Raw genomic sequence first — 16,253 nt, 5'->3', positions numbered from 1 at the left:
ATCCGCTAGGTCATCCAAGCTTTCTCGGGTCAGTCAAATAGGTGCCAAGCTCCCTATGATCAGGTTTCATCATCATCAGACACAGCAAGTTCATTGTTGATAACCATGCTGCACTGCCGTACAACCATGACTTATTTGAAAGACTTATTGTAAAGAAAAGAATAAAGGTGGATGGGAGAGGGACTTGGTGCCAGCTTACCACAATCATTCCGAGGTGCCCAAACTTCCAGATATTCACTCAGGCAATCTGACCACAAGAACGCCACTGACATCGGTTGGCAGCCATATCTTGTAGTGTCTCCAACCAGGCACAGTGGGAATCACGCGGTCTCCATCCTGGAAGGCGGGTAGCACCGACAGCACCCAAGCGTTTCGTGATCTCCTTCATACTCTGTCCTGTAAGTGAAGCCAGTCGAAAGACCAAGAGACATCGTGCAGTGCACACCAAGCGAAACTCGAATCTCCCTGGAGATTCGTACAACGATCATTTCAGTCTCTAGCTGGTGGTCGGACAACTCCAGTCCAACGTAAGTTCGCTAGACACTCGTCCTTGATTGAGCCTACAATCCACATGAAGTACACCGTTCACCTGATCTAAAAAGCTATTGCAGCAAAATTATGTTAGCATGGTGTTTTGGGTGAAATGGTGACTGTCTTCAGTTGTTTCAACTCTATCGGCCTGTAATTGTGTGAGGGCATCTGAGCAAGAGCAAACTTGGTTCCCAATCAACCCACTCACTTGGTGGAGTACACCCCTAAGCAGGTTGCTTAACTCTCTCTTTCTTTTGTGACATTCATCAACCAAATGTACTGCATAAAGGCCGCCTCACGTTTCAGTCAGCGTAATATTCCCGGAACCGGAGTCTGTTTTTTCACAAGGTTGCTGAAGATCATTTGTCAGCTCACCACCGACCTTGCCCTTTTTGAGGTTCTTTAGATAGAGGTTGTTCTCGAGGGATATCACGAATGACAGATTCGCTTGAGTCCTTTTGAAAATGAGATCACTTTCCCAGTTACGTGCAATTTCAAATGGAACATAGGTTTAACAGAAACTCGAAAACTTCGCCTGTCTGATTAGCCTTATGAAGGGCAAATCGCTAGTGAGCAGTCAGTAACCTTATGAGTAATGCTTCTCACGAAGGAAATTCTCGTTTTGAGCAGGGGTGGGTTTCAACCACAACAGTTACTGAGAAAATTGTCCCGGTAGTAATATATCGTCGGTTGGTCGGATTCTAAGGCGGACAATACAGATGAGGTCACATTGTGCGTCGTTAAATGTTAGCTAAATGATTTGGAACGCAGAAATCACCGTCTTGCGCCTCTTTATGGCACGACTCCTTGCTTTCTTATTTATCGTTTTGTCTAGTATTCACAGAGTAAAGGTCAGGCCAACATTCTCTCTATCTATGTCATCATCATCATCATCATGGACAGTATGACCTCAGTACTTATCATTGATGCTTCGCTGCCGTGCAACCACGATTTCTTTGAAAGCCGCATTGTGAAGAAAAGAATAAAAGTGGATGGGGAAGGGACTTCTTGCTATCAGTGTAATCATTCCGAGGTGCCCACATCTCCAGACGCTCGATGGAAACTGACAACACAAACGCCATTGACATCGATTAACAGCCATATCTTGCAGCGCCTCCAACCAGATGCAGTAGGCATCTCACGATTTCCATCCTGAAAGGCAGGTATCACCGACAGCACCCAAGCGTCCCGTAATCTCTTTCATACCCCTCTGCCAGGTCAAGGTTTGGTCACCACTCTTGGTACCTTTGGATACCTTACAAAATCAATGTGCTTGGAAAAATGTGATCCCCTAAATGTGATGAGTTGCGGCTTTAATGTTCACAGTACTACTGTGGAAAGTGATACTTCCGTATCCAATCTATATCGTCCTCTCCCTAAAGTAACCTGTTCTGGCTGATCGCACCTGTATGTACTTCAGCAGTTCCCGTTGTCTGTAGACCCGTTTCGAGCCAAAAAATTTCAGCTGTCTGATAGGATACTCATACATCACCCCAGAGCTACCGCACCACTTCTTGAGGCTTGTTTGATGTGGGCTAGTGTTGAGCGTGTGATTATGATGATGATGATCCCGTCTGATTCGCGAATTTTGGTTTACCGCTTTTATCCGGGCACTGGAGTATTGCAATACCAGCGAAGGCACTTGTTTGTAAGCCTACACCGAACAGTGCTGTGGGATTAGACGAGGTATTGATTTCTGTTGCCCTGAACTAGGCCTTCGATTAATGTTTGGTTTTCAGCACGGATCAACCAAATAGTCAGTGGAGAATTCGGCCTGCTTACTGACGTTCAAGCAAACGCGGATCGGATTGCCGGACTGAGTCGAACAGTGAAGCGTCTGCAGGACCAACTGGCTAGCAAAGAAATTCAGCTGGGTATGTGGCGTGATAAAGCCGCCAAACTGGAGAGCAAGCTTCAGACAGTCTCGGAAGCTGAGGCTGCCCTGGAGGTGGAACGCGAGAATGCAGAGCGTGCAATTGCCAAGGGACGTCGTACGGAATCAGAGAACGCCAAGCTACGGGACGAATTGAACCGCCTTCGTGCTGATCTACTGGACTTGAGTGACGCGAAGGTGAGTAAATCTATGATGAGCTTGATACTCTGACACCTACTTAAGAGGCGAATTGCGACTGGAGGCCACATGCGTTCCAATATGTCAAACGACATGACCCCTAGGAATGTATCAACTTAATGACAACTAAGCTTGGTTATCACCGGGTGGCAGTAAAATAAAGCTTAACCGAACTGGTCTTTCCGGTGTCCATTCTTTCATGCAGTCAGTTTCAGATGCTGTTTCTGACAGAACATTTTTGTCACGATTTTAAAGTTATCAGAATATATTCTCCACAAAGACCTGCTCTCATCTAATGTTTAATATCCCTAATCATCGAAAATGGTATCGTAAATGTACCTGAGAACTCAGGTTTAATAGTACAGCATTGCAGATATGCACATCTAACTTCAGTCGTGTCATTCGGACCAATATGTACAAAGCTCAGCGATAGGTAGGCGAATGGTAGGCTTTGATGACTCGTTAAATATAGAACTGATGTTAATATAAGGAGAGTTGGTAATTATTGGGATAACCAGCTCCGAACGTAGCGGGACTACATAACAGCCAATGGAATAACCGTTTTCGTCGAGGCAGATTTCACTGGTTGTTTTTCACTCGCCCTTGACAGATGAGTTGTATTCCTAGTATCACTTTTTGACCCCTTGTACGCGGCAGTGAACAACAGATCAGCCGGTTCGCATGTTCATTGACTTTTTCTGGTTTGGCCAAGCGCACCAGACTATCAATCGGTTATCCAGACCGGAGTTCACGGTTATAAGAAGGCATTAAGGAGAATGTGGTCCACAACAGTAATTTTTTATAGAAATTTTGCCCTTTAAGTGAAACTAATCCATACTGAAAAGCCGAGACGCTCTGGATAACTGTTTCACCATTATTGGGAAGTCATCAGCAGTGCGCATTTCACCAAGTTTTGCGGGGGTCTGGAATTCGCAACCTCTCGGTGAGTAGTTTAACACTAAACCATACATCCACGAGCGACTGGTCAGCGGAGTTTGACTTGGAATATAGTGCTACTCATCCTTCAGTCACGAAAACCACATCACGTGGTCATCCTCTGAGCGACTCATTGAAGGCGAATTCTAAATGGAAACTATCGAATTACCTTGCGTTGCTTCATGCGTTTTTCCAGCTTCATCTTCTTTAGTCTGCGCCACAACCGTGAGGTTTCTCGGCGAGCGGTGCATTGACCGCACTGGTAATGACAGCGATAGTAATACTACCCTGTCGTTTAAGTAGTAATTTTGTTTTTCCACCTCTCCTTCTCCCTCTGCTTCACAATTTGTATACAAGTATAATGTAGGTAGAGTAGAGCATCAGTAGAGCATCTCTTACGAATCAGCTTTTCAGATAAGCTAATAAAACTACCAGGTCGTCCACTGCAAGATGCATTTTGGGCACGGACTTTTTGAGTAAACCAGACAGAACGCTCTCACGTAAATGTTAACAAGATAGCAATCGATAATTTGTCCTAAAATTGGCATCAATCTAAAACGAGATCGACCGCGGCTGATCAGTCTGACTGGGTAGTATTTGGGCTGAATATAGATAATCACCCCCCTAGTCAGGCAATTCATATCACGTGGTCACATACGGACTCACTCCTCGAATGATAATAGCCTAGACATGTGTGATATGGTGTTTGACCTGTCCATCCAACGTCCCCTTTCCCCTATTGGTTCTGCTCCCATCGAGTTTAGACCCAAAGTGACCTCCACCGAACAGATGAACCATTAAAAAGAGTATTCTTCATAGTCCATTGTTGGCATGGAACTACTGCATCAAGTTTCGCTGAGTTCTGATGTTCTGTTTGGCTTTTGACTTTGGCGAATATGTCTAAAATACACACATTTTGGCTGTTAGTTTGCTGGCTACATTCGTGTGTTTACTAGACGCAATGTGTGGTCACTGGAGAACGCATCAAGGAATTGGAGAAAACTAACAAGGAACTGCAAGACGTGCGTGAACGTCAAACAAGTGAAGCAATTGAGTCACGTGACCTGGTGGATAAGTTACGTACAGAATTGACGGAACTTCAGAATCGATCCAAAGAATCCATGTCTCGCGTGAATGATGAGCTCACGCGCACACAGGCAGTTGTTGAACAGCTTAGGCGTTCTGAAAGTGAGGTAAGTAACGAATTCGCGGTTGGTTACTTATTCTCCATACATATTGTAACTGGCATGTCCTGATAGCACGGTTTCATCAAATCAACAGTTACTGCTAAAGTCATGAAGATCAGCCGATAGGATCGTAAGTGATCTAAGAACTCACCAGAAGCCATCTAGTCTGATGGATGGATCACCATCTCTTTTCGTTGTACGGATCAGACATTACTTTCAGTGACGAGTTTTGTTTAACTGTTGGATGAAAGAATCTTATCAATTCTCGTTAGCAGTGTGATACAAAGGAAAGCTGTCATTGCTGCCTCAGTATTATTCCAACGCTCCAAACCTTGAGTAGTTGATGTCAGAACATCTGCTCGCAGTGTTGCGTTTCAAAGAAACTGGGTAACTGGGATGTTATTTGACCATGTTCTGTTGGTGTAAATAAGTTTAGACAATGCGATACGACGATTTATGCCCACTCCAGACGAGAGTACATACAGATCTTTTAATGGAACTTTCCAAACGCCATTTAATCTCGAATCCAACTCCTATATTTGATTGGTGGCAAGGGTAGTTTCGTAGAAGGCATAAAACTGGGCAGCAGTTTACCTAACTACCATTCAGCTTTGTGTTTATTTGATTTCATGGTCACCCAAAAAGATGTAAAGAAAGTGCATGTTTCCAATATACGGACATCTTAGTCAAAAAGGGATAATCTAAAGGTAAACGCTGCCGTTAAACGCTGCGATCTTGTTTTAGAGTTGTTCAGGTGTAGCACCCTTTCGTTGCCTAACTGCCATGCCACCCGAGGGAAGCACGAGAGCTGGGTCACTGCCACGTTTCCCAAGCCTAGACAGGGGAAGTAGAGAAGCAGAGGTCAGGTTCAAAGCACGAACCTTCCAATCAGTAAATTCGCACTCTAACCACTGAGCCGTCTCGCCATTTCTACTTTAGAGTACGCCAGTTTGTAAGATTTTTTCGGCAACAATGAGGATACATACCTCTATGTCATGTGGCTCCCGTTTGGGTAGAGGGTCTCTGGAATTGAACTGGAGAACATTCTGGTCATAATGGATGGCTACACTGTGCTTCGAATTCTGAGGCACCTTGTTACGTGATACAGACAACCTAGGCAATCTGATACAATAAATTAAATTTGTTTCACCCGCGTATCACTGCTTCGGTCTGCACACGTGATTCAGCTGGCTCGAACCTCAGCCTTCATCCGAAACTGTCGCGGTTCGACAGCGTTGATAAGTTTGTTTGGGGCAGTTCAGGTGCCACAATGATTCGTTATTAACTAAACCAAAGATTTTGCAAAGGTGCGTCCGCCGCATTTCTGTCTTATCCGTTGAACTGTGAAAATCAATTCAATATATAATAATAATGACAATAATAATGATGTTCGTGGTTGTCTCTTCGCTTCTCTCTCTGGGTCGTTTACATCCATCGGTATGCATGTGTATGCGCGTAACAACACCTGCCTTTTATTAGTTTAACTGAGAGCTCAACGTAATCTATTTGTCTGTATCGGACAGCTTCTGGAGTTCCGCGCCCTCGTCAGTCGTCTCCTTGGACTTCAGTCGGATACATTAACAGTGCCGAACTACGAGATCGTCACGCGCCTGGAACAAGTGCTTGCCGACTATCAGTTGTTGAATTCCGATGGAGTGAAGCCCATTTCAGAGCGGCGTGTCACTGGCGGTTCTCCTCAGTTCCCTGTAGGGATATGCGAGCCGGGATGGAACGGGGAAGTTATGGCAGGACCGGGTTTGGCAAAGGCTGGATCAAAAGAAGGTATGTTTTGTGAAGGGAATTTCTCTGTCCTAGACTTCTTATGCGATGATTTTGGGGACAAAGTTGTTTCTGTATGGTTGGTTCGTTAGTAAGCTCTCCGGACTGACGACAGACAGCCTTCTGTAGCGAATGTGTATTGGTTGGTCGAGGCATACACGCATGTTACATCTTAAGAAGTTACAGCATCTCAGTTTTTTTTCGTTTCCACAAATTTCTGTAGAAACCGTCCCTCAAAATAACCCACTGTGGTCTGTTTGGTATGAACTAGACAACAGTGAATAAACTAAAACTGGTTACCAGTCACACCTGAACAATCGTCAGATTTCTGGTGAGCTCTGTCACCAAAGGGACTGGACATCGGGCTGCCTCCAAAAATAAGCCTGACTACTGTAACATGCATGGTATGTGTTGGTCCCCTTGCCACAGTTCTGCCGGCAGTTCTCTGCTGGCAGAGATTTCAGGAGAGCTTTAAGCATGTTCTGAACCCGTTCCTTGATGTTTTGCGAGATTATAGGTCAATGCTTCATTCAGCATGCTGAACCCATAACACATATGATGTATCTCACGGGGGTGAACCTTCCTGTTCGTTTACTAGAAATTTGGGCAGGGAAGGTTGAAGAAGCTTTACTGGTACCCACTCATTTGCCCACCTAAATTGAAAATACCCTCAGTATCATTCTTCTTCATACCAAGCTATAACGACCAACGCTTTACAGTTCTGAAGCGGTTCACCTTAGAATGTCTCTCTTCGTATTCTCAGTGTCTCAAATCACAGTTTTCCTCTGGCCCGCCGAGATCAATGTGAGACAAAAATCATGCTGACTCGGCCGTTTGGTGTAAGAACTGTTGGAGATTTAGTAAAATAGCGTTCAGCATTTGCCTGGGTGATTCTTTCAGCTAAATCAATCAAGCCGAAATTGTCGCTGTAATGTAAAAGTGCGCGCAAAACACTGACCTAAACTTCCCGCCAATATCCGACTTGCATATATAAGAATGGGACGACTGACCGGACATGAATTCAAAGTGATCACAGTTAACCTGACCAGAGTTGATGTCATCTTGTGAGTGAAAATCGTGTAACCGAAAATGGCCAAGTTAATCGATGTGCCGGTCGATCGACCGCGTAACGGTTAGCCCGGTTACTATACATTAAATAAAAAACATTGGAATCAAGCTTCACTCCCACTGAGCTCATCGTGTTACGAACTCTTGATATTTCAGCTACCATTGAGAGGAAGAAGCTCTCACTGTGGAGTTGTTTATTGGAGAAACAACGACTGAACAGTTACAGACTATTGGACAGGAGAGCGAAACTCTTATATGCGCCTTGTTTACAAAACTGAATATCCATTTTCTCCTTGAACGCGTCTCCCTGAACTTTCCTGGCTATTCACTGACTGTTACTCAAATGCAAGCGAATGCCACAAAGCGACTCCACAAATTCCGTAATAGATTCCACTTTTCAAGAGACGCGAAGCGGAGTTACGAGAAAACGCTACTCGCATGCCTCATCAGTAGTATCCACCTTTATACCAGTATTCCGCAAGCTCATACTGGGCGATCCTGAATTATCAGATTTAAATAGATGGCCGGGTTCACCATTTGAGCGATGCAGTCGATTAGACCACTCAGTTGTGGACTGAAACCACAGCTGTCAAACGGTAATTGTGACATTTTTCGTCAGTGATTTCATGGTTATATAATGGCCGTCGGATTTGTAACGATAGGTGGGTATACCCTAACTTGCATACATGAGGGGAATGTCCTCGAACTAGCTGGAACTGTCACATGAAGTCTATCGGATACTTTTCACAGATGTCACATTGAAAGCCACAGATGTCACCGCAGGAGCCATTTCTTTTAAACCGGGGTGAAACCTTTTGCCAGACCTGAAATCCAAAAGGCTAGCAGATGTTTGGAATCCTAGAAAAGACCAGACTGGCCAGTAGCTAGTGTCCCGAAGACATACAAGGGGAATCCTTCTATCCTAGAGTTGAGGTTTTAATCTGATCACAATCAAATAGTTCCAAAAACCTCTCGTCTGATGAAGGTTGATACAACGATTGACGGGTCATGACAGCAGTCTGCAGTTTCATCTTACCTGTTCTTCATGTCGTTCCCTCTGAATTCTGATGCCGATTCATGTGCTCGAGGCGCGGATGAGCATACTTTGTCCCTTCGCTGAGCGAACACTGAAATATTCCCGTTCTCCCTGTTTTCCGCCAAAACAGCCTCCTTCAAGGTCTTCTCGGTATGCTTACCTGAGCGTGAAACGTCACCTCCTTCCTGTGGATAGTTTTTTTTTACTTCTGAATCTGCTCCCCTTTCCCGACACAAAGCTGTCACCTTTTCATGGTGGTCGGACTTCTGTGGTACGATGATCCTGCGGGCCATACTGGCGGGAACGCAGTTCCTAAAAGTTCAACCATGCCAGGAAAGCCAACGGGGAACAACCCGACGAAGAACGGCGAGTCCTAGTAAGCGTTTTGGAGGTGAAGTCGTACTATTGTCTGCGATAAGACTGAAGGTAGTAAGGTGTTTCTGCCAGAGGGCCAGCTGCCCATATTTATGGAAGCAGCGAGAAAGGACGGCCTCAAACAGTCTCAAAACCCTCACACTCCGATCGCCCAACGTTTGACCGTGACCACCGGCGCATTATCCAATACGGTCAAAATGCTTTTAAAACCAGAGTCCCAAGAACCCAAAAGGCACCTGCTGTGCACAGCCGCATCAGGAGTGAGACAGTAGTGCCCTACTCCCTGCGCCCTAGGGCCAGGCCGGCCTCCTACAGCCAAATGGGTCAGAATACTGAATCATTGGCTCCGGGAAGGGTTCCAAAGAGAACCCTAACAACCACTATCTCACGGTTCAGACTCATCAGTCAGAGGCTAGAGGCGTGATCTCCGAATAAAACTCTGCATCCTCCCACTGCCTCGTGTGACAGACTTTTCAGTCAAAGGCTCAAGGTGGGGTACCTCAACTGAACCCCGTCCTTCGGCTTGGACAACCGGGAAGTATCATTTGCCCTTGCAGCTCTTCACCCACCGGCCTTTTTTTCAAACTCCCTCTCCACCCATCGTACAATGCAGTGCAATCAACACATCTGGCCACCCCCTGGCCAAAGTTCCCCTTTCTCACTAATAATGCTCTTCGCCTCCAGCTTTCTGCTACGGTCGACTGAGCTGGTTTAGTCGCAGTTAGAATTACACATTTTCGGCAAGTCTACCATAAACTAAAACCTCAAAACAATCGTTCAGCTGCAGCACCCTTTCGGTGCCTAGCTGTCATGCCACCCGAAGGCTGCACGAGGGCTGAGATACTCCAGGTTGCTCAAGCCTGGACAAAGGAAGTCGAGAGGCAGAGGACGGGTTCGAAAGTTCTGAAAGTTCTAGGCAGGAAAAATCAAAACTGTTATTCGCTTGTCTACCCGGGGTCATTCGAACCTTGGCTTCGCAGTGTTGCTCTGCCAACAGCTTACCTGTATCTGTTTTGCGTAGCAAGGTTTTGTCACCCACTTTCCAATTTGATTTCATTCTCCACTTCAGTATGTACCTTGCAAATAAGTGTATTTCGCCTAACTTCCTGACTGCTTTCCGCATTTTTAGCATGGAATCCAACCACAGATGCCTCACCTGCTGCAGTGCACAAACGATTACAGGCCGTCTCAGTTCGTCCCAGAGAGCTACGGTCAGAGGAGAAACGGATGGAGACATCGCCTCCAGCAACGATGAAAAGAGACCCAAGAAAATATTGATATTCAATAACAATTTGATCATATTTCCTACATTCATTCTATTTCCCATTCTCTTCATTCCAAGAAAATCCAAATTATGGTTTGTCCCAAAGTCCAGTTGAAATGCACGATCGGGTAGGGTTTGTTACCGGTTCATAATGTGTTCTTTTCTGCTATTAGAAATACGATGTATTTGTTTTTTTCTGGTTTTGTACTTACGTCACCAAATATACAATAATCCGGTTGGTGCAGCATAGACAAAAATATTTTTCAGAAGGGTCTAATCTATTGGCCAGATCAGTCGGCGGAGCATGTGACGTCACGTGAACAAATATAATTGATCAACCATCGGGAAAAGCATGTCAAATATGCTACCATCGTGATCGAAAAAACGAGTTCACTATTGAGAGGGAAACTGTTGTCAGTCCTAGCAGTCGGACCTCTTATACGCATCACGAGGGATCAACCTGGTTAGACGATGCGGTTCAAGTATCCTTCATGATGGCCCCGTGGGTTTCTGAGGTACCAAACTATCCTGAATTCAGTGTCTTAAAACCTGCAGTTCAAGTTGTTTTCAGATATTTATGGTTCAAAACATCAAGCCCACCCTAGTAAACTAACAAATTTACTCTCAAAGGCAAAAAATTTCAATCACAGTTCAATTTTTCGATAACATATTCTATTTATGCGGTTCTTAATCATGCATGGGTTCTACCTTGAAAGTACATGTCCAACCGGTAATCAATCGATACCGTTTGGGATAACAGGAAGGTGGAAGCAGAGTAATTGCACTTTGTAAAAGATTTTGACAGTAGTTAGGGTGCGTGTTACGGAACCTACTTTCCTCGTTGCCAACTGTACATGGGATCTGATGAGTTTTCATCGGCGGAACAGGGCGGACTTTGGTAGAAAAAAGACAGATAAGGTTTGCTGTACATGGATGGCGAGGGGGCAAAAGAGGGGTCACCGAGAGAGACAGGCAGTTCAAAGACTAGAAATTACAAATCAGTTGGAACCACAGACATGGAATTTCCTGCCGCATTGTCGTACCACCTTCGACGTCGGAAGAACCCACAACGCCACATTCCGAGGATAATGAAAGCTAACAGAGCGGCTCCCAGGATGCATCCAAGGATGATCGGCCATAAGGGGATTTGTCGGAATAGAGGAACTTTTATACCCTGGAATACAAAGTTCTGCGAAATTGCTAGAGGTTCAATGGTCCGATTCCCGTGGACAGAGATGCCAAATGCAACGGAAGCCATTTCGGATCGCGCTTCACTAACAATTGCCAGGTCCGAAATCTTATGACGGAAGAACGTATCCGCCCATACGTGGCCTCGGATAACAATGCGCACAGCGTCGCCACGTGATAACTGATCAATACGACAGCGAATCTGATCAAAGAAAAAAAACAAGACGAAACAATCTGTTTGAAGACTGAAATTAGAAAAGATTCATGGTTGGGATAGGGATTTTTAGTTGAGGGTCACTGAGTGTGTACTAAACTTGGCACATTGCTGATGATATCCTCAGTGTTTCTCGTATTACTGAAGAGCCTCATTTATAAATGAAGAACGAGGTCACCACTCATTTAGTTGTTATGTAGCAGTAAGTAAAACTCACCGTTACTATGCATATTAGAGGATGTGATAAAATGATTAATCTTTCAAGCTGGCAATCGTGGCTCCTTTGTGGGGCCCTATGATGGGATAAGAGTGTGCTAGGGAGGTGTAAATGATCCGAAACTCACCGTACTATGCATATTAGAGGATGTGATAAAATGATTAATCTTTCAAGCTGGCAATCGTGGCTCCTTTGTGGGGCCCTATGATTGGATAAGAGTGTGCTAGGGAGGTGTAAATGATCCGTAAGGGAACTAAGAAGGTCACTAAACGAGCAGTCTCAATATCAGGTATTTTGGAAATGAGGTGGTCGGACAGTCCTTTGAATACATAGCAATAGTTTAGTAGTATGTAGTTTTCGTCCATTTATTTGTTATATCACCTCCAGTATTTTTGAGTCATTACTCGACTCAGAACCCGGAAAAAATTTTAGTTGACTTCGCGGCAAACAAAACCTCATCAGGTTGCCGGGTTCCAAACAGGAAATTGTCATAGCTCAGGTTTTGTTGAAATACTCAGAAAAAGGCTTGTAGGTACGTAGAGTTGCTCGCGTTAGATCTCGAGAACATTTTACGTTGATGCTCTCATCTATTGGGACTGACCACAGGTTCGAAAAACGTTCGAACGCTGTGAGCTATGCGTCCGTCAAAACGGACACGTGACCGATTGCTTCACGCCCGTTTGGTAGATCCTGACTGACCTCTGTTGATGAGATCTCTCGGTTCACAGTACCACCGGATTTCGAGCACCTCGTCTTGACGTCTGTGCGGACCGGATCACCTGATTGTTCGGAAGTGGTCAGACTGGTTTAAATAAGTCTACATCCAAGATACTTAGAAACATCATTAACGAGAAATCCAGCTGGGTGAGTCTCTCGCAAAACCAAATTTGTTTGCAAATGAGTGTAATTCGCTAATCTGATGTACTATTTCCAGCCACTAGGAAGATTTGAAACCGTTCGACACATCACTGTTCCGAAAAATTATGGTTAATCCAACGGTTGTTAGCAAAACCGCTCAAAGAAGACAGGACAGAGTGCCAGCTGTTTTGCGTTCGATTGGCAGTCTTTACGTGGATTTAGGCAGTACCAGTGCACAGTTATTTTTCTTTCATACGCGTACGTCAGTTCAGCTCTAAAAATGACAACACGCTTATTAAGTCTGACTCATCTCAGCGACTGTATCGACTTCAAGAACATCTGAGATGAGCTTTCCTGGGCGAGATGGCCCAAGTGGTTAGAGCGCGAATTTACTGACCGAAAGTTCCGTGGTTCGAACCCGACCTCTGCCTCCCGATTCCCTGTCCAGGCTTGGGCAGCCTGACAGAATCCCAGCCCTCGTGCAACGGCGGTTGGGCACAGGGAGAGTGTTGCAGCTGAACGATTTCCTTCTTTCCCACAGAATAGAATACGACTTTGAGAAACACTGTTTTCAACAAGGTCCGAACCGACACTTGTACTTGTAGATATGGATAAAGCACAGTTCAGAGCTTATCGAGAGCAACTCTTCGTGATATTGTCTGTTCTTTACTTTTCGACCACATTCTACCATCAAATGCCGTCACGGTTAGTCAATAACACTTAATACCTAATTCTTGCTAAGTACCTTAGTACTTAGCTTCAACTGAGATAAAGTCCGAGACGGTAAATAGTTGAGTCATCATCGCGAAATGACTCACAGCTCATTGATTGTGGCCTCGATAAAATGCTGTAGAGATGTGCCGTTGAGAGAGAGATGCTGTCGTCGGGTTAAACCTTATCAGTATGGAAGATACGTGAGCGCAATCGGTTGAAGTTAACAAATAGCTGCTGATCAGATGGCTGCTGATCTGTTCGCCGAGTTTGGCAAATGAATTGCAAACGTCTCGTCACCATACGAGGATACATCATCAGTGCGCAGTTGGTTGGGTATCATATGCTTGCCTGTGTGCGTTTATATAGTATTTGGAGGCTTTCTGTTATCTCCTAACGTGATTGGCTAGTTGGTTGTCAGCGTTTCTCGCGCATTTATTTACCCGTTTGTGATCTGTGTTGCGTTGTGGTTTGCGTTCCTTCAAGTCGATTGGTCATCCTAAAGAGTTATATTTTTTGGGGAGATCCTTCCAGCAAATCAGGTGCTCAGCGAAGTTCACAGTCGCCATGAAGAAAAATTATCCAGGAATATGGAAATGACCTAAAAAAAATCATTCGAGGACTGACCGCCATGAAGAGTACCCTCCGTAGAAATAGAAACACTATAAACTCAGACCAGAAAAATTCACGAAAACCTCAATTTTTTCAGCCAACTGAAGTTTGTACGTAATCGACACTTTGTTATCTCGCAAGTCCTGGTCCTCGTTGCCACATATCACTTCCGCTGTGATTGTGACGGAGACTTTTAAGACAGTGGCCCTCTTGGACCGTTTCAGATGGTCGTCTGATGGTGACCAATATGGTTTAGATGAAGGCTCTAAGCTAGCTTCTGATGCTTTCGGACTTGTAGTTGGTTGATCATTGACTGGCTCATCGAATTCGCGGAATGCTCCGGCAGTGTTCAGTTGGAATACAAATGGACGTAGATTTCTACCGGTAAAGCCAAGTGGATTGCCAAGTTCGCAGAGTATTTGTGTTGCCTGTGGAAGGCAACGAGAGGAAATGGTTTAAACGTTGATTGTCGGTAAAACCTTTTGGATGACCAAACTAGCATCTTGATCCCCCTTCGTAGCCGAAGCGTACACGTTTCGGTTAACTCGAGCATTGATTTGATGGTTTAATGTTTGTATTTTGCAGCGGGGCATGGTGAAGTGAGATTAACTGCCACGTGATATGGTTCATTTCCGAAGCAAAAAAACCCCCGTCCAATGTTTTCACTTGGGTAAACAGGGACTGGTCCGCGACCACTTGGCCAGTAGTTACATAGTGTTGGACGAATAAATCATTCTGCTCATCTCTTCTCGAGGCAGCTAAACTTGATAGCTAAATGATCCATGTTATTGACAATAGACAGGGATAAAAGGAGCGTGGATCAAGCCGGGGTCAATCAAATTAGTCATCAGTAAGGTTCAAATCCCTCCATGTTTTCGTCAGCACGGTTCTTCCGCAACCAGAATCATTTCAGCCTGAGCACGATGGAGTTCCTATGGAATTAACAATCAGGACGCACTGGGGAGGGTCACTTAGTCCTTGTTGCAAACCAACTTTATCTTATGAATCACCAGAAGATTCGAACCCCAACTTTCCGAAGAGGAGCTAAAACACGCTGTTTTCCGGCTAAAGGCGGCTAATTAGTATTAACTACTGCTCACAGGACAGACGTATTCCACTAATTCCATCAGCATTCCTTCACGCTAAGCTCCCAACCTCGAACAATTTGACGGATGTCCATATGAGCTTCGCTCAAAGAGAAGTGATAATCTTCTCCGCGGTCCAAGTGCATTCAATCACAGAAGGCTTCAACCACTAACTTGTCAAAACTAGTAGAAAGTATATTCGATTTGGGCGAACAAAAAGTACCGAATTGGTTGAATAAAGCTACTAAGGAAAAATATGCAAACTTAGCCATTAAAAAGTCCATTTCCTACAATCGAAATGTGATTTGAAAGTCATACTCGGCCATACGGTTGTATCGGACCCAAGTAATGATCACCCCGAGACTGAAAATTTGATTGGCGCAATAAAACCACAACTGAATTCGCAAAGTGTGCGTCAAGTGTTCTTCACGCTCCATTGGTGGTGTTTTTTTCTAATGTGGACGAAAGTAACACACATATTTCTAAGTCGAGTTCATCGAATAAAAGCAGGAACTATGCACAGGTTTTTATCAACCACAAACCATGGGGAATGATATGGCGCAATTTTTTCACACAAAAACACGACAGAACTCAAACACCGACTTAAAACACAGTTTCAACTTACAGAGTTTGAGTCTCACTTGGGTCCCCTCAGGTTTTTTTACTTCCTCGCAAATATTCAGAAGTAGATTACCGTTTTAGCCGGGGTGCGTAAAATATGAGTTTAAATTCCACGTTCTTAGTAATCCATAAAACCACACCTACTTAAATCGAAATATTGGAAAACTTGATTGCACTATAAATCACGTTACAGACTAACCCTGGCCTAAAAACCCTCTCGGGAAGAGCAGAGTTATATTACCCACTTTTAGTCCTTTATTTTCCGAGGCAGACGAAATTTTGTCGATGGTTAGACGAGGTTTGGAAGTTTCAGTCGACATTGTGTAGCCAAAATGAAGTTAGTCCCTCTAGCTATTTCATCTCTGTAGGGAATCATCAGCAGCGCGCATCGCACGAAACTCCGGGGAGATTTTCGAACCGGCAGCATCCGGCTGATCAACAGTGTGATCAGCTCACACTTAGTCGAGGCATAACGTTCCTCATCCGTCATTTATGGAATT

General features: G+C 44.6%; 2 protein-coding genes across 2 annotated transcripts in view; one reads left to right on the top strand and one right to left on the bottom strand.

Annotated features, from left to right (window-relative positions):
* The window catches only part of T265_15621 (hypothetical protein), a gene marked incomplete at both ends in the record, with an annotated part of 22,098 nt that extends 11,819 nt beyond the window's left edge, over positions 1-10,279 (top strand). The window contains 4 exons of the mRNA XM_009178777.1: positions 2,271-2,602; positions 4,495-4,731; positions 6,249-6,507; positions 10,113-10,279. Coding sequence (XP_009177041.1) covers positions 2,271-2,602; positions 4,495-4,731; positions 6,249-6,507; positions 10,113-10,261 — 977 coding nt within the window. The remainder of the gene's footprint in view (positions 1-2,270; positions 2,603-4,494; positions 4,732-6,248; positions 6,508-10,112) is intronic.
* Positions 10,280-11,238: 959 nt separating this feature from the next.
* The window catches only part of T265_15620 (hypothetical protein), a gene marked incomplete at both ends in the record, with an annotated part of 15,311 nt that continues 10,296 nt past the window's right edge, over positions 11,239-16,253 (bottom strand). The window contains 2 exons of the mRNA XM_009178776.1: positions 11,239-11,637; positions 14,125-14,475. Coding sequence (XP_009177040.1) covers positions 11,239-11,637; positions 14,125-14,475 — 750 coding nt within the window. The remainder of the gene's footprint in view (positions 11,638-14,124; positions 14,476-16,253) is intronic.

Source organism: Opisthorchis viverrini (assembly GCF_000715545.1).
Source record: "Opisthorchis viverrini unplaced genomic scaffold opera_v5_669, whole genome shotgun sequence".
NCBI classification, from domain to species: Eukaryota; Metazoa; Platyhelminthes; class Trematoda; order Opisthorchiida; family Opisthorchiidae; genus Opisthorchis; species Opisthorchis viverrini.
This window is presented reverse-complemented; position numbering and strand designations above follow the sequence as displayed.